A 20832-nucleotide genomic window follows, 5' to 3' on the forward strand; every position below is an offset into this window, starting at 1 on the left:
CACATGGAACTGTGGCCGTGTATTGCGGCCCGCGATTAGCGGGCCGTAATACGGCCACGGTTCACACACGTTCGTGTGAACTTAGCCTTAGGCTAAGTTCACACGAACGTGTGTGATTCGTGTCCGTATTGCATTTACTTCAATGGGTCCGCAATTCCGGAATCGCGGAACGGCGTCCGTACTTCCGTTCCGCAAAAAGATAGAACAAGTCCTATCTTTTAGCGGAACGGCCGGATCGCGGACCCATTAAAGTGAATGGGTCCGCGATCCGATGCGGCTGACCTACGGCCGGCGATCGTGCATTGCGGCCCGCTATTTGCGGGCCGCAGCACAGGCACGGGTCACACACGTTCGTGTGAACTCGGCCTTAGACTTAGACTTTTTTTGGACAGAATAAGGCAGACGGATCCATTTTGAACGGATACCAGCGTTTGCATTATAGGTGCATTATAGGTGCATTATAGGTATGGATCCATCTGTGCAGATACCAGACGGATCCGCACCTAATGCAGGTGTGAAAGTAGCCTGATGTGAACAAGCACCAGACTCAAGGTGACTGTTTTTCCTTGAAACTGCCTTTTTGTTGTCACTTTACTTATGTGTGAATAAAACACTGCACTGTTTTTAAAGATGTTGTCATTGCCTCTGTACTGTGTCCGCAAGCCTGTCTACCAGAGCAAATCCCCACAATACATATATATTTTATGGATTTTTTTTTTATACATTTTTTTTTTTTTCCAATGTGTACTACAATAATATGGATGTAACATACTAATCCATGAACCTATACTGCCATGGAGCAAATTATATATATATTTTTTTAATAATTACTAAGATAAACATTACTAACTATTTACCAACTATTTATAGTTTATAGTCTTTTGTCAGTGTAGGGAGAGGTTGCTGTGTGGAGCAGGGACAGACTGTTAGGGACACCAAACGCTAGCTAATAGGGCCACAAAAGTCCTTTTAAGGACTGGTATAGGTGTGCTATCGATAGGTGTGACTTAGAGGGGTGTAATATACTTATAATATACTTTTGGTGGCTGCAAATATGAGCTGAAGGTTTTTCAGGTTCGCCTGCCATTATGAATAGGGCCCGTCAGAATATGGCGATGCAAAAAAAAAATATATTTTTTCCAAGTTATTTTTTTTTTGTATTAAAACATAAGAAAAACTATAAAAAATGTGGTATTGCTGTAATCATACTAGCCAGAAAATGAAGGCAAGAAGTCAGTTTTAACGCATAGGGAACACGTAAAAACAAAACGCATAAAACTGTGATGGAAAATCATTGTCAGGAAGGGGTTCATTATTGTGGATAATAAACAGAATGAGGAGCTTCAGGGGAGAGAACCCCTCACTAGACATAGGACTGCTTTTTTGAATGTACATGGAGACCTTACCATTGTAGATTCCATTTAAAGCTCAACTAATTAACTGTAATCTCTTTGTACTAGGCTGTCACACTTCCTGCAACGATAAGGTAAATGATTTTACTGTAAGCATGTGCATTGCCATTCAAACATTACAGGGGTTTATAAAATATTTCTATCAATATGGAAAGTAGTTCAATTTGAAATCCAATCTGTAGTATACATCACCAAGAGTACAGCTTCTTTTCCGTTGCACTCTAACACTCTAGCACATACAGAAAGGAGAGTTGCATGCATTTAGATGTATGTCTTACCATACACTGTATAACACATTGCTGCTTTCAATGATATAATGTGAGAAACATAATAAGGACTCATACACAGTATGTGTGATGTCGAATATTTTCCTATCATTGTCCATCTGGTCTGGCATGTCAGTATAGTGTGCATAAACCATACACATCGTGGTTTGCTTTGCTTGTCTGTCTGTGTGTATATGTATATATATATATATATATATATATATATAACAGATTAATTGCCATATGTCTACCAAATGACTCACAGTTCTTGGTAAGGCATGTAAAAACATATGGGCATGTATTTTCTTTGACAAATGCCAATAACATTGCACGTGACATGAGTGCTGTCCGCAGCTCAGTGTTAAACCCACTGGTAAGCCCAGCCCAATGCTCCCCAAGCCTTGATTCATGGAACAAGCCTTTGGCGATATCACAGAATAAATAAATACAGACCATTCCAGTGGTTCTTTACTTCATAAAATAACAGAGTTCCACATACACCGTCTCACTTAGATACAGCCATTCACCTCTCATTGCTAGGAACAACCTCACTCCTCAGTCTGCTCTCTCATTCCATCCTTAGGCTGGGTTCACACTTGAGCGTTTTACAGCGCGTTCAAACGCGCTGTAAAACGCTCAACACATGAAAACCAATGCTTCCCTATGGCCCTGGTTCTCACTTGAGCGTTTTACAGCGCTGAAAAACGCGCTGTAAAACGCCCTACGCTCAAACAAGTACTTGAGCTTCTTTGGGGCGTTTTGACGCGCGTTTGTGGCCATAGGACATTGCAGTCAATCACACAAACGCGCGTCAAACGCGCGTTTACTATTGCAAAAAACGCTCGTCAAAAACGCGCGTTAAACGCGCATATCAAAGACGCTCAGGTCTGAACCCAGCCTTAAAGGAAAGCAGGGAAAAGGCACGCACATGGTGAAGTACCACTTGCACAACGCTTTTTTTGCGGATTTATTATACTCACAAACTCAGGCACATTGATAACATCACATCACTCTATAGGTCTACCCGACCAAATATTTGTCAGGGGGCACTTACTGTAGTAATCTTGCACATGTGCTGTTTGTTCTGGGCCCATTCACTGCATGGCCAAGGAGGAGATGTTGAGCAAGGTTTCTCAATGATGGATGCTAAACAGCCTAAATTGAAAACTGCATCCTGGATGCATGTCAGAACTGCACTGTGTGCCAGCACCCTTAAGCCTCATTCACACGTCAGTGTATTCCACGGACTGCACACGTCCCTATTCATTTTAGGCCTCATGCACACGACCGGTTTTTGCTTCCGCATCCGTTCCGCCGATTTTAGCGTTTCAGGTGTGGACCCGTTCATTTCTATGGAGCCGTTGAAAATGCGGATAGTGCACCGTTTGCCATCCGCGTCCGTGGTTCCAGTCTATCAAAAAAATATAACCTGTCCTATTTCCGCGGAAAACGGTTCACGGACCCATTCAAGTCAATGGGACCGCTAAAAAATGCGGAGGCACACAAGATTGTCGTCTGCGTCCTTTTTATTCCTATCATTTGCATGGCAAACCTGTCTCAGACTTTTTTTTACATTCCTTTATGTCTGGTGGTCCTCCAAAAATAAAGGAAGACACGCGGAAACAAAAACGGAAACTGATCACGGAACAACGGAACCCCATTTTGCGGAACGGAACACAACAACGATCGTGTGCATGAGGCCTTAATGTGTGCATTCAGACATCAGTGTTAGCACGGTCCGTGGGTCTGTGTTTTCAGCACGGATGCATGATCTATTTTGTCCGTGTTCACAGATCCATCACTTCCATTATAGTCTATGGGTCCGTGAAAACCACGGATGCAATCACGGATCATTAGGAAGAGATGCTTTGAAAATTATTTTTCAGCTGTTCAGTGTCAGTGAAACACGGATGGCACACGGACAGCAAAAAACAGACCCACGGACCCAACACGGATCCTTCACAGACAACTTCACTGATGTATCACTCACTACCTTCCCACGGATTTGAACACACGGGCATGTGAATGAGGCTTTACGGGGGGAATTTATAAGGGGAAAATTTGAAATCAGTTTTGCTTGAGTCTGCATTGGAGTATTTTATGCCACATTTTTCAAATGTCTGATGTTAGTTAATAAATTTGGCTTATCCTGAGACCTAACACTACTTCCTACTCCACCATCCTCCCAGAGTGAGACTGCAACTTTTTTGCGACAATGTTTTTTAGTTTTTTTTTTAAGTCTCAATAATAAATCTGGAGTGAAACTCATTAACATAACTAACCAGACCCACTTTTTCACCCATGTTACAAAACTGTATAAATGCAAAAAGTTGCTAAATTTTGCACAAGCACTTAAATTTTGTGCAAAAAGTTGCAAATATTTCTACGACTTTTTGATGCCAGAATTCTGGAGTGAAGTTATAATAAATCAGGGCTATGAGTCATTAAGTAGGCATGATTTATTTTTCAGTCTCACTTTAATGAATTAAATTTGTATGTATATATGTGCAAACAACTGTAACAAATGTAATCTTTAGACCTCATGGAAATCCAGAACCTTTGAGGAAACCTGCCCTGCCAAGTCAGTCCTCAGCCACAAAGTCCAGCTATCCAAGGTAAGAATGATTCTGAAAGACATTCAGTAGGAAAGACCATCCAGCTTTAATTAAGCTTTGACATGGCCCAGATCTACTACTCCTAAAATGTAAAAAACCCACACCAGATTTATCACAGTTGGCATACTTTGAGACAAATTTTATGCCAGAATAAAGATTTTGTCACAAAATAATGCATCTTATGCCCTGCCCTTTCCAGTGAAGCATCACTCACTTTCTAGAAAGCCCCACCTCTTGTCAAGCATGTCAGAAAAAAAATGTACAAAGATGCACCAGTTTGCACCAGATTTTTTTGGTGCAGAAACATTAGTAAATCTTGGCCAATGTTTTGACAATTGTTTACATAGTATGGCACCATGTGGTGTTCAAAGTGTATAGAAATGTGCAGATCTATCTACTGTTCTGAGTGCCAGTGGACACTGCTAATAGCCCTCTGTTTACTGCAAAGCAGTACATTTGTACGAATCACAGCCCCATGTTTAGATGCCCAACGATCAGCCAACTAATGAGCGTTTTCTTCTTGGTTGGCTCTCTTATGTGATTATGGCTCTTCCCTGAATAACCCCAAGTTTCACAATCTCTTTTGGTATAGCAATCCACCTATTTGTTTAATTACCTTGATTACCTTTCTCTGCACCTTCTGTTAATACACATCCTTCTTATAAACTGGGGACAAAAACTATGCACAATTTTCGACATGTGGTCTGACCAATGATTTATGAAAAGGCAAAACTATATGCTTGTGCATCAACTATATGCCTCTTGTTATGTATCCCATAATTTTATTTGCCTTGTTAGCAGTTGCCAAGGCACTGATTACTAAGGTGAATTTTACTGTCCACAATTGTCTTTGAATAGAGCTGTGCTTTCTGTTGAATTAAAGTGCTAGTCCCAACATCGGATGATGCAGGGAACGGTGGGGGTGTGTAATGTCAGAACCTCACTAATCAGATATTATTGACCTATCCTAATGATAGATCATCAATATCAGGAGCCTGGAAAACCCCTTTAAAGGGCAGAGCACCATTTTCAAATCTGGTATGTCACTTTATGTGGTAATTACTTTGGAATGCTTTCACTTATCTACGCGATTCTGAGATTGTTTATGTTCACACAGAGTCGTTTGTATTAGTGCTAAATTTTGATCAATATTCTTTGTTTTTATTTATAAAATATTTTTAAGGGATCAATTCAGTTCTGAAATCACTGAGAGGATTTAGGCTAGGTCTACACGACGACATTTGTCGCGCGACATTTTGTTGCACCAATGTCGCGCGACAATTTTTAAAATGGCAGTCTATGGTGTCGCACTGCAACATGCAACATGCTGCGACTGCGACGCAACAGTCGCAGAAAATCCATTCGAGATGCACTGCAGCATGTCACATGTTGCAGTGCGACACCATAGACTGCCATTATAAAAATTGTCGCGCGACATTGGTGCAACAAAATGTCGCGCGACATTGGTGCAACAAAATGTCGCGCGACAAATGTTGCGCCCTATCTGTCGCGCGACTTATTTTTGTCATGTAGACCTAGCCTAAATATTAGAAAACCCTACATAAAATACTCCCTTGTTTAACTGCATCCTCAATGTATTCAAACTTGCATTTAGTTTGTTTGTTAGCCCAAATAAAATTACCGACGCTGTTGGCTACACTCCGCCCTCCCTATATACAGAGTGAACAACAGCATAGCACACTGCTCACGGTTACAAGATTTGATTACCGTATGGCCAGCTTTCAGTCCAATCTTTGATCTGCAGATCAATGTGACTGCTGCATCCCTGCTGTGTGCTTGCACTCCTCCTCGTAGTTGGTGCATACACCGATACACAATATGATTCTGCTCGTTGGAGCCACCCTGGCCGGCGGCAAACTCCAAAACAAAAATTAAACAGATTGTTTACTAGCTAGTTCCAAACTAAAAATCGACACTGTTTATTTTAGGACATGGTCAGATATCATAGTTAGAGATGAGCAAAATTTTCAAAAATTTGATTCAGTCATCATAAAATTTGCTTCAATCCAAATTAATTTGTCACAAAGCTAGTTAAATCAGGTCTATCCCGGCCTGCAGTTAAACTTTAGGGAGAATGTATCCTGGTGTACATCACTGCATAGCAACCAATGACACCGTACGCTCCTGCTGTCAGCAGGAATTCCGGCTGGGTTACCACGGACCGCTCTCGGCCGTGGAACACGGCCGTGTGCATGAGGCCTTAGGCTTAGTTTACACTTCACTTTTTTTGGTCAGTTATTGTCAGATGCAGATCTATTCATGAACCACATTTACCCAGTGTTCTGTAAAGGACATACTGTCCTTGACCATAGTTACAGCTCCACACTTCAGCGCTGGCATAAACTGTACCAGACACAGACAGGCCCACCTTCTGCTCAACATAAGTGTGCAGGGCTGGTACAGCTTTTTTAGAGATGTAATGATGACTGCTTGGGACTCTCCACCTTGGCTGGGCACAAGCCATCAGTTCTCTGAAAAGTCCATGATATGGAAAGGGAGGAACTGTAGTACCAGCAACTTGGTTAGGTGCACATTCAGCTTCTGCTGCATTGGATGAGTGCACGCATACTGTTGTAGTTTCAGTAATCGATTGCTGGTGAAGCTGTAGAAGGAGGAGGAGCATCTGGAGAAATAGACGAAGGGAAGGAACTACAACTTCCTTCTGCTGAGGTTGAGGAGCCCTTACTGCTGGAGAAGGTGTGCGGGCTGCTGGGAGATGTAATGGTTTCTGCATCAGGCTGTACCACTACATTAGTGCCACGGTTTTCCCAGGCCACTTAATGGTGACACTTCTTGTGTTGACACAGGGCTGTGGTGCCAACATTAGCACCCTGACCCTTCTTCTCCTTCTGCCCACATATTTTGTATACTGCCATGCTAACATCTTCCAGCGACCTGATAATAAATTCCCACACTGCCGAGTATGGCATTTTACCCCCAACACTCCGTGTTGACTGACTGCTGCGGCCTTGATGAACCCGTGCACTGATAGTTGTTTCCTGACAGGTAGGCTCCTTAGCAGCAGACGGTCTCCCTTGGTGCATTTGGCTCCAGATCTCCCATGGCATCCACCATGCTGCTGTCTCAAGGTTGTTCCTGGGCAATGCCAATTAAGTGTGTTGTTAGAGGAACCCACTGATACCTGGCTGTGAGTATCTGTTGTCAGTTGTCACCTGAGATGATATTTTAAAGCGAGTCAACCATTCCAGTACAGCTAGATTGTTGGTCCAAACACGACCGCTGGATGACAGTGGCAGCTTTGGCCAGTTGCTGTGGCACCACCACTCCTTCTGATGCTACTTGAGCAGGCTACAGCAATATTTTTGCCAGTGCTGGTTCTTTTAAATGGCCCAGACAACTGCCTGTTGGCCATAGGGTACAGTAACTAAATCAGTAATGTAACAGATGAAATATGAGTCTGATCTACAGTAAGTCTAAGTATAACTGAATGGCACAGCAGAACAACAAGATACACGCGCCTATATATTAGACTGGCAGCTGAGACTAAGTATGATGCACAGTCTATGTATAACAGAACAGATTAAGAATGAATGGCACAGCAGTGGAAGAGCATGCACAAGGCGATTACAAAGAGCCTGAACTGTCCATGCAGTCTCCCTATGCTCTCCCTGCAGTTTCTGAAAACTCCCATATGATCTCTCTACTGTGTCTGTGTACTGTCCCTATCCGAAATTCTACAGTAAAAAGAATGCTAAAACACTGTCCTTAGCACTTGCCACTTCTCTTTCTCTATACTTATTTCACAGTAAAATGGTAAAGACCGGGTGGGATGAACCTTTATATAGGACTGTGACATCACAAAGGATGGCTATTTGCTGAGTGGCTGGCTGCACGGCATTTTGGGTTATATCATGTTCCCGGGCTTCTTACTTTGACTTTGTAACATGTTTAGCCGTCATTTTTGGAAAAAATACTATTTGTTACCACGAAGTGTGAGGAAATCTGGATTCGTGGCAAATCAAAGTATTCCTGAAATTAGGATTGATTCAGTTTGGTTTACTTCAATTCACTCAACACAAGTCATAGTCAAATATCAGAATAATGTCAATTTGAGGCAAAGTACTTATCTTGATAGCTGACACTGACATCTGAGTTTGACTGATGTCTAACTTTCTTCACTGGTCAAGGTCAAAGTCCTAGTAATAAGTATTCCTATACAGCAGAAGTCTCATATTTAATTTTTTTTGTAACTTGCCATGCAGCTCTATAGTGTAGTGGTTAAGGTTCTTGGCTGTAATGTAGAAGGCTAGGAGTTCAAATCCCGTTAAAAACTTTTCAGAAATAGAGGCTAAATTTAATTTAAACATATATATATATATATATATATATATATAAGTTTTTAGCCATAATATATTTACTAGTGCTCTGGCCGAACACATCGGGATGCTTGGGTGCTCTACTGAGCACCCGAGTATAATGGAAGTCAATGGGAGAACCCGAGCATTAAACCAGGCACCCCCTGCTCTGAAGAGGGGAGGGTGCATGGTTCATCGGAAAAAGTCAGAAATTGATGGAAACAGCACCGAAATGGTTCGGGAACAGCATGGTGAGGATGTTTGGATGCATCTTGGACTCCCAGTTTGCTGCTGGGAACCATGTTGTCCGAGTAGTACGTCACTTTTACAGACTGACAAAAATATGCACCAAACCGAAGATAAAATCGATTTCAGAGGCAAAATTTTTAGGAAACATTCTTTCCTGTATATGTACTTGTATATAAAGTGCAATTGCTGTCAAAAATTACATAGAGGAGGCACTCAGATACAACCTGTATATCACATAAAGGAGGGCCTTTGTTCATGTAATGGGACTCTTAAAGCCTATGCACTAAGTGAAAAAGCTGCAAAAAATTACAAGGAACCGGCACTCCAAAACAACCTTTGTTACACATAAAGGGGGGCATCATACAAAGCCTTGAAAAAATTTGATTGATGGCCTGCTGGTGACCCTCAAACATTTGGAGCAAGGGCCTGCTGATCTGACCATCTAAAACATTATGGGCGAGGGCCTGCTGCCGCTTTGGTGACTCTAGATAACCTGCGGCCGATCGCATATACCCATGATGGCAACGATCCATTCAGATGTCTGCCCTATCAACCTAAGGGTAACAGGAAACCATGGTTCGATTTCGGAGAGGGAGCCTAAGAAATGGCTACGGCTACCACATCCAAGCAAGGCAGCATGTGCGCAAATGACCTATTAGGTAAAATTTGGTAAGGGCCTGTAGGTGAGCTGACCCTGTAAAAGATTGTAGGTGCGGGCCAGCAGGTGAGCTAACCCTGTAATAGATTGTAGGTGAGGGAATGCTGGTGAGCTGACCCTGTAAAAAATTATATGCGAGGACCTGCTGATGAGCTGACCCTAAAAAGGTTGTAGGTGAGGGCCTTCAGGTGAGCTGACCCTGTAAAACATTGTAGGTGAAAGCCTGCTGGTGAGCTGACCCTGTAAAAAAATATATGCGAGGACCAGCTGGTTAGCTGACCCTCTAAAAAATTATATGCAAGGTCATGCTGGTGAGCTGACCCTCTAAAAAATTATATACGTGGGCCTGCTGGTGAGCTGACCCTGTAGGTGAGGGCCTGCTGGTGAGCTGACCCTCTAAAAAATTATATACGAGGGCCTTCAGCTGAGCTGACCCTGTAAAACATTATATGCGACAAATAAGCATGTTGATGTGATGGAAGAGGAGAAGGAGGATGAGAAAAGGAATATTCAACCATATACCCTTGTTTATGGTGGAAGGGGTGCATGGGAATACAGTGTATTCAGTACATTATATTATATTATATCTGTTATAATGCCACCAGCAGCACTAAATACCCGCTCAGACAAAACGCTGGCGGCAGGGCAGGCCAGCACCTCTAAGGCATAGAGCACCAGTTCGTGCCATGTGTCCAGCTTGGACACCCAGTAGTTGTAAGGCACTGAGGGATCATTCAGGACTGCTATGTACTCCTTCACCATCTTCCAAAATTTTTCCATCCTTGTGATACTAGGCCACGTATCAGGTTGAGGGTGCTGGTGGGGTGTCATGAAACTGTCCCAGGCTTTGGAGAGTGTTGCCCTGCCTCTGTTGGAACTGCTGTGTGTTCCCCTTGTCTCCCGTCCTTGGTTGGCCAAGGAACTACGGACTCTGCAGCCAGCGTTGTCAGATGGAAATTTTTTTTGCAATTTTTCAACAAGGATCTTCTGGTATTGCACTGTTTTGCTCATCCTCTCCACCAGAGGAATGAGAGATGAGAAGTTCTCTTTGTAGCGGTGGTTGAGAAGGGTGAACAACCAGTAATCCATCTAAAATGAATATAATGTAGCTGGCCAGTTAAGACCTCGGTTGCTAGTATAGCTTATGTGTATACAGCTAAACATGCTAATAACCCTAATACAGTTCCTATGTGTTTATGTGTTAAAGTTATTTACTGTGACATCATGTTTTGGATGTCATATAATGGTTATATTTTGTGTTGACAGAAGCAGAAAAAGATAATCTATGCCTTTAAGAATGATTTTGTAATGTAAGGTAAGCTCAGTGACACAGCAGAAACAACAGAAAGCATAGTGTTAATCTATTGTTGCTGGGCATAAGTCTAGACCAATCACAGCCAGCTTCTCACACAGCAAGAGTTTTCACCAATCACAGCCAGCCTCACGCACAGTCTGTCTGGGAATTCCCCTAGCAGGAGCTGCTGGAATCATTACTCACCAGAGAGAGGAGCTGAAGAGACATTCACTCCACTGAGAGCTGTGTTTTATGGGAACAAGAGGCCAAAATAGGTAGTTAGAACAGTTATATAATGTTCATATTGTTAGTATTGTAATTAGAACTGTATACTAAACCAGTTATATATGTATTTATTTACAGTTCCACCAAATACAAATTGCAAATACAAATTGCAAGCATACAAACCAGATTCCATACAAATTGCAAACAAACTGCAAACTGCTCATACGAGCAGAACTATTAGTTAGACCTCAGATATACCTCTCAGAGAGATCATAAAGTGCTTAAATAACTTAAAGTGAGAGTATAGATAGTCAAGAGAGAAATATATCCATTTTATGTTGAATGACAAGATTGAACCACCATCATAATCATTCCACCATTTTGTGAGATCTTTTCAACACGTGTTATATACATGGACTATCTGCTGCAGGGGCGGCAGTGTTATATGAAGAAAATGTAATTAATTAATAAATAAGTTATTTCAAACATTTGGTGTGCTCTTTAAACCTACTGTTTCCATAGAACGGCGCTAGAGGAATTACAGAGTAATAGACAGTCTGGTTAGACTAAAAGTCAGAGATACCAAAATTATTCTAATGCCACAGCGCAAAAGGCACTTCATAGTGCTGCGCCTGCCACAGTGGAACTATTGCCCTAAGAGGTCGAAGCGATAGCGCTCCTCAACTTGCACAGTAAAGAGCTCCTTAGAGCAGCGGAGAGCCAGCATATACCGCCGCGCAGCAACTGTTCCTTGAGTGAGCAAGCAAAGACATCTCAGCGGAGCTACCATAAAGGCTATAGAACGTGTGCATTAGTCAAACTGCAGTCGACTCTTAAAGTGGCAGAACGGCAAAGGCAAAATAGTCAGAGAAAGAGTGCCAACCCTCCTGCAATCCCTAGAGAGAGAAAGACGTATGGTGGGAGGCCAAAGTCCAGAGCTAGTGCCTGCACCGCTATCTACGAAGAGATCACATACTGCAGCCAGCTAGTTTCCCGCCACTCGGCCCAAAGCCTGCAGTAGCGTATCCAAGCCAGAGCATTGCAAGTCTGCACAGAGCATTGCAAGTCTGCGCAGCGCATTAAATCATATCAAGAAAAGACACGTCTCCCTTAAAATTGACATTTGTTTCTGCTCTTCAGAATAAGGTCAGAGCTTTCCTTTTATTACTTATCATCGCATATAGGCTTTGGCATAAAGAGACATTTTTTGTGTTCAGAAATATGAGACTTTAAATAAAAACAAAGGACAGTTTGTAGTACACGGACTCTAAAACATTTAAAGTGAAAGTCATTTATTGAATGCATTAATCTCTGTTGTATTTAAAGTGACAGTCATTTATTTCTGCATTTGTCAGTATTGCATTTAAACTGAAAGGACTCTTAATATTCGTATTGATTGTCAGTATTGCATTTAAAGTAAAATGTCTGAACCTAGTATTACCATGCCACTGTTAGAGGATACAAAGATAGATAGAGTAGAAAGGGAAGAGCAAGGGAACCTTTCTGAGGTAGAAGAGTCTGATGCAGCATTAGTCTTGCCTCAAACAAATATAGCCCAAACAGATGAACTAAGACGTTCATCACGTGCCAGAAAACCGACCCCAAAGATACTAGAAAATTTGCAGCAAGAAGCAGCATTAAAAGGAAAAAAGTTTACCAGAATATATGAGAAGTGGAAATTATACATTAAAGACATTTGTAAAAATCTAAAGCAAGAAAGTATAAAAGGGAACTTGAGTGATATGGTAGAGACAGTAGAAGAATCTGAATCAGAGCTTATGGCAGCATATGTCAACCTGCGGTCATTTACGACATCTTCCAAAGATATTGTAAGTAACATGGACACATGGACTTCCTTCGCTAGCAGACGTGCCATCCATATATCAGAGTCCTCAAATACTTCAGCCAAAAGAAAGGAATTTGCTGAACAACTTGCTGTGAAGAGGGCAGAAATTGAAATGGAAGCTGCCCTTGAGGCACAGCGCCAACTGATGGCTGAAAAGGATGCACAACGCCATCAGATGGAAGCTGAAATGGAGGCACAGTGCCATCAGATGGAATCTGAAATTGAGGCACAGCGCCATCAAATGGCGCTGAATTGAAAAGTCTGAAAAGGCAAAAAGAAGTTAAGATCATAGAAGCCAGACTTAGAGTACACGAAGAGGATATGAATCAGAGTAGTCATAGGTTCAAATCTGTACTAAGTGAAGAAGCAGATTTCCAGGAGAATGGAAGGAAATCTCTAGCACTTAGTGAGGAAATAAGTCATTATCCTTCCATCCCTGCTCAGAAAGACAAAGAGAGGCCTAGTCCAGTGTTAGGAAAAAAGTTTGTGGATTTACCTTCTATCTCTACCGGAAAAGATGAAGAAAAGGACTCACCTAATTCAGAAGTAAGTGAGAAAATTGAACCGGATGATTCTATTCCTAGATGCCACGGCAATGCTCAGGAGAATGTTACAAGCATTGTTCGAGCAAGACCACAGAGAACAGTCGTAGCTAGACTACTGTATTTTCAGGAGACATACTGAAGTTCATAGAGTGGAAGGCAAGTTTTGAGATGATCATTGAGCATTATTGCTTCAGTCCAGTTAACAAGTTATTCTACCTTCAGAAATATGTTGGTGGAGAAGCCAAGGAAGTTCTTAAAGGTAACTTCTGTAGAAAAGATGAAGAAGCCTACAAACAAGCTTGGAAAAAATTGAATGCAAGATATGGTCATCCTTTCTTAGTACAAAGAGCCTTTAGAGAGAACCTGAATAACTGGCATAAAATTGGTCCTAAGGATTTATAGAGATGTCCCGAACTATTCGCCGGCGAACAGTTCCCGGCGAACATCGCTTGTTCGCGTTCGCTGCGGCGGGCGAACATATGCGATGTTCAATCCGCCCCTATATGTCATCATTGAGCAAACTTTGACCCTGTACCTCACAGTCAGCAGACACATTCCAGCCAATCAGCATACCCTCCCTCCCAGAACCTCCCACCTCCTATCAAAAAGCAAGGACAGCATCCATCTTAGATTCATTCTGAAGCTGCAGTGAAAGTTAGAGCATGGAGAGTGCTGCTGCTGCTGAATTTATAGGGAAATTGTTAGCTAGGCCAGTGTTCTGTGTCCACTCCAGTCCTCAAAGACTCATCTGCTGTAAGGACAGCGTCCTGACAGCACCCCAAAAAGCCCTTTTTAGGGCTGGTACATCAGTCTGCTTTTATTTTATTTTTTTCTATATGCACTGCTCAAAAAAATAAAGGGAACACTTAAACAACACAATGTAACTCCAAGTCAATCACACTTCTGTGAAATCAAACTGTCCACTTAGGAAGCAACACTGAGTGACAATCAATTTCACATGCTGTTCTGCAAATGGAATAGACAACAGGTGGAAATTATAGGCAATTAGCAAGACACCCCAATAAAGGAGTGGTTCTGCAGGTGGTGACCACAGACCAATTCTCAGTTCCTATGCTTCCTGGCTGATGTTTTGGTCACTTTTGAATGCTGGTGGTGCTTTCACTCTAGTGGTAGCATGAGACTGAGTCTATAACCCACACAAGTGGCTCAGGTAGTGCAGCTTATCCAGGATGGCACATCAATGCGAGCTGTGGCAAGAAGGTTTGCTGTGTCTGTCAGCGTAGTGTCCAGAGCATGGAGGCGCTACCAGGAGACAGGCCAGTACATCAGGAGACGTGGAGGAGGCCGTAGGAGGGCAACAACCCAGCAGCAGGACCGCTACCTCCGCCTTTGTGCAAGAAGGAACAGGAGGAGCACTGCCAGAGCCCTGCAAAATGACCTCCAGCAGGCCACAAATGTGCATGTGTCTGCTCAAACGGTCAGAAACAGACTCCATGAGGGTGATATGAGGGCCCGACGTCCACAGGTGGGGGTTGTGCTTACAGCCCAACACCGTGCAGGACGTTTGGCATTTGCCAGAGAACACCAAGATTGGCAAATTCGCCACTGGCGCCCTGTGCTCTTCACAGATGAAAGCATGTTCACACTGAGCACATGTGACAGACGTGACAGAGTCTTGAGACGCCGTGGAGAACGTTCTGCTGCCTGCAACATCCTCCAGCATGACCAGTTTGGCATTGGGTCAGTAATGGTGTGGGGTGGCATTTCTTTGGAGGGTCGCACAGCCCTCCATGTGCTTGCCAGAGGTAGCCTTACTACTATTTGGTACCGAGATGAGATCCTCAGACCCCTTGTGAGACCATATGCTGGTGCGGTTGGCCCTGGGTTCCTCCTAATGCAAGACAATGCTAGACCTCATGTGGCTGAAGTGTGTCAGCAGTTCCTGCAAGACGAAGGCATTGATGCTATGGACTGGCCCTCCCGTTCCCCAGACCTGAATCCAATTGAGCACATCTGGGACATCATGTCTCGCTCTATCCACCAACATCACGTTGCACCACAGACTGTCCAGGAGTTGGCAGATGCTTTAGTCCAGGTCTGGGAGGAGATCCCTCAGGAGACCATCCGCCACCTCATCAGGAGCATGCACAGGCATTGTAGGGAGGTCATACAGGCACGTGGAGGCCACACACACTACTGAGCCTCATTTTGACTTGTTTTAAGGACATTACATCAAAGTTGGATCAGCCTGTAGTGTGTTTTTCCACTTTAATTTTGAGCGTGACTCCAAATCCAGACCTCCATGGGTTAAAAAATTAGATTTCCATTTTTTATTTTTGTGTGATTTTGTTGTCGGCACATTCAACTATGTAAAAGAACAAAGTATTTCAGAAGAATATTTAATTAATTCAGATCTAGGATGTGTTATTTTTGTGTTCCCTTTATTTTTTTGAGCAGTGTGTATGTATGTATGTGTGTATATGTGTGTATGTATGTATATATATATATATATATATATATATATAGTAAAATTCACAATTAATGCATACCAGTGAGCAGAACTTTAAACGAATATGTTTAAAAAGATATATAAAGATAGTGTTGTAGAAATATTAATAGTAGAAATACGCTCGCATCAGACTTTGTGTAAAGAAAGGTAAAAATCTCAACCGCAGTCATAGTCAGACAAAGGTGTTTTCATGTTCAATTCTTCTGAGCAACTGCCCTGCTCCCGCCCAGTCTGTACACTTTTATTGTTTACTCACAAAAGGTGTAACAATAGAAAAGGGGCTGGCCCATCACCCGACCACTTACTTCATGTAACAAGGATGCAGGAAGTGATGACATACAGGAAGTGATGAAATAGGAAGATAAGACACCATCATTTAGAATAACATAGCCAGCAAACAAACACATGTATCCTATAACCACTGGAGTTAACTTTATCCAGCCTTGCTCAGTGATCAATGACAGATATGGTTACTATGATCCTCATGCATGTTTATTTACAGGACAATGTCATTATCTCCAGCGGATGATCAGGCGCACTAGAGACAACAAACGTTCATTCCTTTCATAAAATGTTCTCTTAACAAATGCATCCACGCCAAGCCAATAAATCAGCGTCTTGCGCGGGGGCCCTAGCCGGCGTCCATACATCAGCCAACAAAACACTGCTCTGCTGAACACATCAGTCTCCCCCGGCCCACAGCCCAGTGCTTAGCACATGGACCATTCGCCGTCGGAGACCTCTGCGCCCAGCAGCTGTGACGGGACATACACAGGAAGATATGCACTCCAATGGTTTACCCTGACACTGAGAGAGATGATGACAATACACAATATATTAGAAACACATCCTAATAAAATTTCCACAATAGTCCCTCCTCTTTGTCATATGCTCCCCAGTGTCCCTCGACGAATCTCGATCTTCTTTGAAAAAAACTGTCTTGTCTACGAAAAGTCCTGAATACATAAAACAAAACAGATGATGGAAATCAAAGTCAATCTTGACACGTAGCTCAAAAACAAATCTTGACTCGGAGATTCTTTTCTTCGGGAGCTGACTCAGGAGGTGGTGTTTCGCGCTGGTTGCCGGCTGGTTTGGAATCCTCTGCATCTGGTCCATGGTTTGGTCTTCAGGGCATCTTGTCTGTTCGGGCTTCGGTAACTCAGTCGATTAGACATCAGGAACATCTCACTCCGGTGTAACCTGTAGCCAGCAGGTTGCCTGTATTTATAGTGGGGAGTGAGGGTCATGTGACATGGCCAGCGTCACATGACCGACAGACAGATAAGTCGAGCTCCGAGTGATCAGCTCAGCGCTCAAGGCAGACCTTGGAGCAGGGAGCCTCCCAGCTAGCAAAGCCGCCCTGGGAACGAGGCCGACCACAGATCCTCGCTCTCGACGTTAAGCAGCAGGTCTGTGGCTGACGGGAAACCGAGTGCGCCTTCGGCGCCCCGTTACAGTACCCCCCTTTTACGAGGGGCCACCAGACCCAAGCCCTTGGGTACAAATCTCCCAGGATGCTCATCGTGAAACTTCTTGATGAGCCTCGGGGCGTGGATCTCAGTAGTTGGGACCCAAGACTTTTCCTCGGGTCCATAGCCCTTCCAGTGGACAAGGTACTGCCAGGAGTTTCGGACCTTTCTAACATCCACAATTCTGGAGACTACAAACTCCTCTTTATCGTCAATTTGTATGGGAGGAGGAGCTGACTGCGACGGAACAATGGGTGGAATATATTTCTTAAGCAACGATTTATGGAAAACATTATGAACACGAAATGAGTCCGGCAATCTCAATCTAAAAGATACAGGATTAATAACGCCAATAATCTCATACGGCCCAACAAACCATGGCGCCAGTTTCCTAGAAGACACCTTCATTGGTAGATTCCGAATAGAAAACCAGACCCTGTCACCAAACTCAAAATTAACCCCCTTAGAACGCTTCCTATTAGCCATCCGTTTTTGTAGTTCTTAGGCTTTTTGCAGGTACACTTGGACCGTGCCCAAACTGTGCACAGTTGAGAAGTTGCTCTATCAGCTTCAGGATTAGATGAAGGTATCAACGAGCTAGAGTTAAATCGAGGATGGATTCCAAGGTTACAAACGAAAGGGGAAACCCCAGTAGAAGAATTCACACGGTTATTTATAGCAAATTTCGCCAGCGAAAGATATTTTACCCACACATGTTGATTTTCAGAGATGTAGGATCTTAAAAATTGCTTAAGAGTTTGATTTAGTCGTTCCGTCTGACCATTAGTCTCGGGGTGAAAAGCAGACAAAAAGGCCAAAGAAATCCCAATTCTCTGACAGAAAGCTCTCCAGAATTTAGAAACGAATTGAACGCCTCTGTCAGAAACAATATTTTCCAGGATCCCGTGAAGCAGAACAATGTGATCAATAAAAACAGTAGCTAGACTCTTAGCACTAGGAAGTTTACTCAGAGGAACGAAATGTGCCATCTTACTAAATCTGTCAACCACTACCCAAACCACTGACTTACCCTCAGAAGACGGCAGGTCAGTAATAAAATCCATAGAAATATGGGACCTGGGCTTACTGGGAATGGGTAGTGGTTGTAACTCTCCGGCAGGACGTGTCCTAGGAGTTTTGGATCTGGCGCACAGTTCACAAGCAGATACATATACATTGACGTCTCTTAACAAAGTAGGCCACCAGTATGATCTGGAAGCCAACTCACGAGTGCTTTCCATGCCAGGGTGACCACATAAAACTGAATCATGACACTCACCCAACAACTGGAGCCGAATATGTGCGGGAACGAAAAACTTATCTGAAGGTGTATGTGCAGGCGCTAGATGTTGAGCTGATTCAATATCAGAGGCCAAATTAGAGGATAATGATGCCATGATGATATTGGCTGGAAGGATGGGTTCCGGAGGGGTATCGGAAGGCTGAAAGGCAGAAAAACTTCTTGACAAGGCATCGGCCTTTTCGTTCTTACTTGGCCTGTAAGTAATGGAAAAATTAAATCGAGTAAAGAATAATGCCCATCTGGCTTGACGAGGGTTTAGACACTTAGCGGACTCAAGACATAACAAATTCTTATGATCAGTAAGAACGGTAATTCTATGTTTTGCCCCTCCAAAAAATGTCTCCATTCCTCAAATGACCACTTAATACCTAGCAACTCACGGTTCCCAATATCATAATTCCTTTCTGTAGGAGAAAATTTTCTGGAGAAAAAGGCACAGGGTGTGAGGTTAGAGAAGTTAGAGGGTCCTTGGGACAATACTGCCCCTACTCCATCCTCAGAGGCATCTACCTCCCCCATAAAAGGTTCCTCCAGATTTGGTTGAATTAAGACTGGGGCACTACTAAAACTTCTTTTAAGATTCTCGAAGGATTCAATGGCTTCCTCAGACCAATTGACTAGATCCGTCCCTTTCTTGGTAAGATCTGTTAACGGTTTGGCGATAATGGAAATTGTTTTAATAAACTTGCGATAATAATTGGAAAAACCCAAAAAGTGTTGTAAGGCTTTAAGGGATGATGGCCTCACCCACTCCTGGATTGCCCGTACCTTCCCAGCATCCATTTTGAAAGAATCAGAAGTGAGGACATACCCAAGATACAGAATCTCCTGTACTCCAAAAATGCATTTCTCAAGTTTAACTGATAATTGGTTAACCTATAAAATGTCTAGTACTAGTCTTATATGTCTCACATGCGAGTCCCAGGTGAGAGAAAAAATCTGAATATCATCAAGATAGACGATTAAAAACTTTCCCAATGAATTCCCTTAAAATGTCGTTCATTAAATTTTGGAAGACGGCTGGGGCATTACTAAGCCCGAAAGGCATAACTAGGTATTCAAAATGTCCCTCAGGAGTATTAAATGCCGTCTTCCATTCATCCCCCTCCTTAATTCGGATTAAATTGTAATCTCCCCTCAAGTCGAGTTTGGAAAACCAGGCAGGAAAACCTGATTTAACAGGTCGGGAACTAAAGGGAGGGAATATTGATATTTAACAGTGATCTTATTTAATTCACGGTAATCAATACAGGGTCTGCGTCCTCCGTCCTTTTTCTTAACAAAAAAGAACCCGCACCCATTGGAGATACCGAGGGCCTAATGTGCCCCTTGTTCAACTCTCTTTAATATATTCCCTCATTGAATTTCGTTCGGTACCAGATAGAATTTAAATTCTTCCTTTAGGATATCGGGACCCGGATACTAATTCAATAGCACAATCATACGGTCTATGGGGTGGTAATTCTTTCAGTTCGGATGATGAAAACACATCAGCATAATCTCTAATATATGGCGGAAGGGTTTGGGATACAGTATGAACCCCTGCTAAAACGACCGATAAACAGGACTTACACTGAGAACCCCATCTTTCTATCTCACCAGTAGCCCAATTAATAACCGGATTATGTAATTGGAGCCATGGCATACCTAATACTAAATTTACGGGTAGATTCTCAAGAATTAGAAATGAGCATATTTCAGTGTGGCACACCCCTACCGAAAGAGAGATCTCCGGGGTACAAAATTTGACCGTACCACCCGCCAGGGGAGTGGAATCAATGGCTACAATGTTCACTGGGTGAGGAAGGGCTAAAATCGGAATTCCTATTTGGATAGCGAATTTACGGTCAATAAAATTAGTTGCTGACCCGTAATCAATAAAGGCGTCACCAAAACTCCTGATTCCCCCCAGAGACACAGTAATAGGAACCAGCAGCTTTTTTCTTACCACCCCAGGGAGTACCTTGTCTGTTGAGCCCTCTGGTTTGGGTGGACCTCCGGAAGAAGGGATCTTAGAGCACTGTCGGACCCAGTGATCGGAACCGCCACAGTAGAAGCACACTCCACGACGACGACGCTGCTCCTTCCTGGTCATGCTCAGCTGCATGGGTTCATCAGAGAAGCCTTCTTTTGCTATCAC

General features: G+C 43.0%; 1 protein-coding gene across 2 annotated transcripts in view; it reads left to right on the top strand.

Moving 5' to 3' along the window:
* The window catches only part of LCP2 (lymphocyte cytosolic protein 2), a 583862-nt gene that overhangs the window by 355656 nt on the left and 207374 nt on the right, over positions 1 to 20832 (top strand). For both annotated transcript variants that reach the window (XM_040442789.1, XM_040442797.1), the window contains 2 exons: positions 1461 to 1486; positions 4216 to 4293. In XM_040442789.1, the coding sequence (XP_040298723.1) occupies positions 1461 to 1486; positions 4216 to 4293 (104 nt within the window). The remainder of the gene's footprint in view (positions 1 to 1460; positions 1487 to 4215; positions 4294 to 20832) is intronic.

This window comes from Bufo bufo, chromosome 1 (genome assembly GCF_905171765.1).
Source record: "Bufo bufo chromosome 1, aBufBuf1.1, whole genome shotgun sequence".
NCBI classification, from domain to species: Eukaryota; Metazoa; Chordata; class Amphibia; order Anura; family Bufonidae; genus Bufo; species Bufo bufo.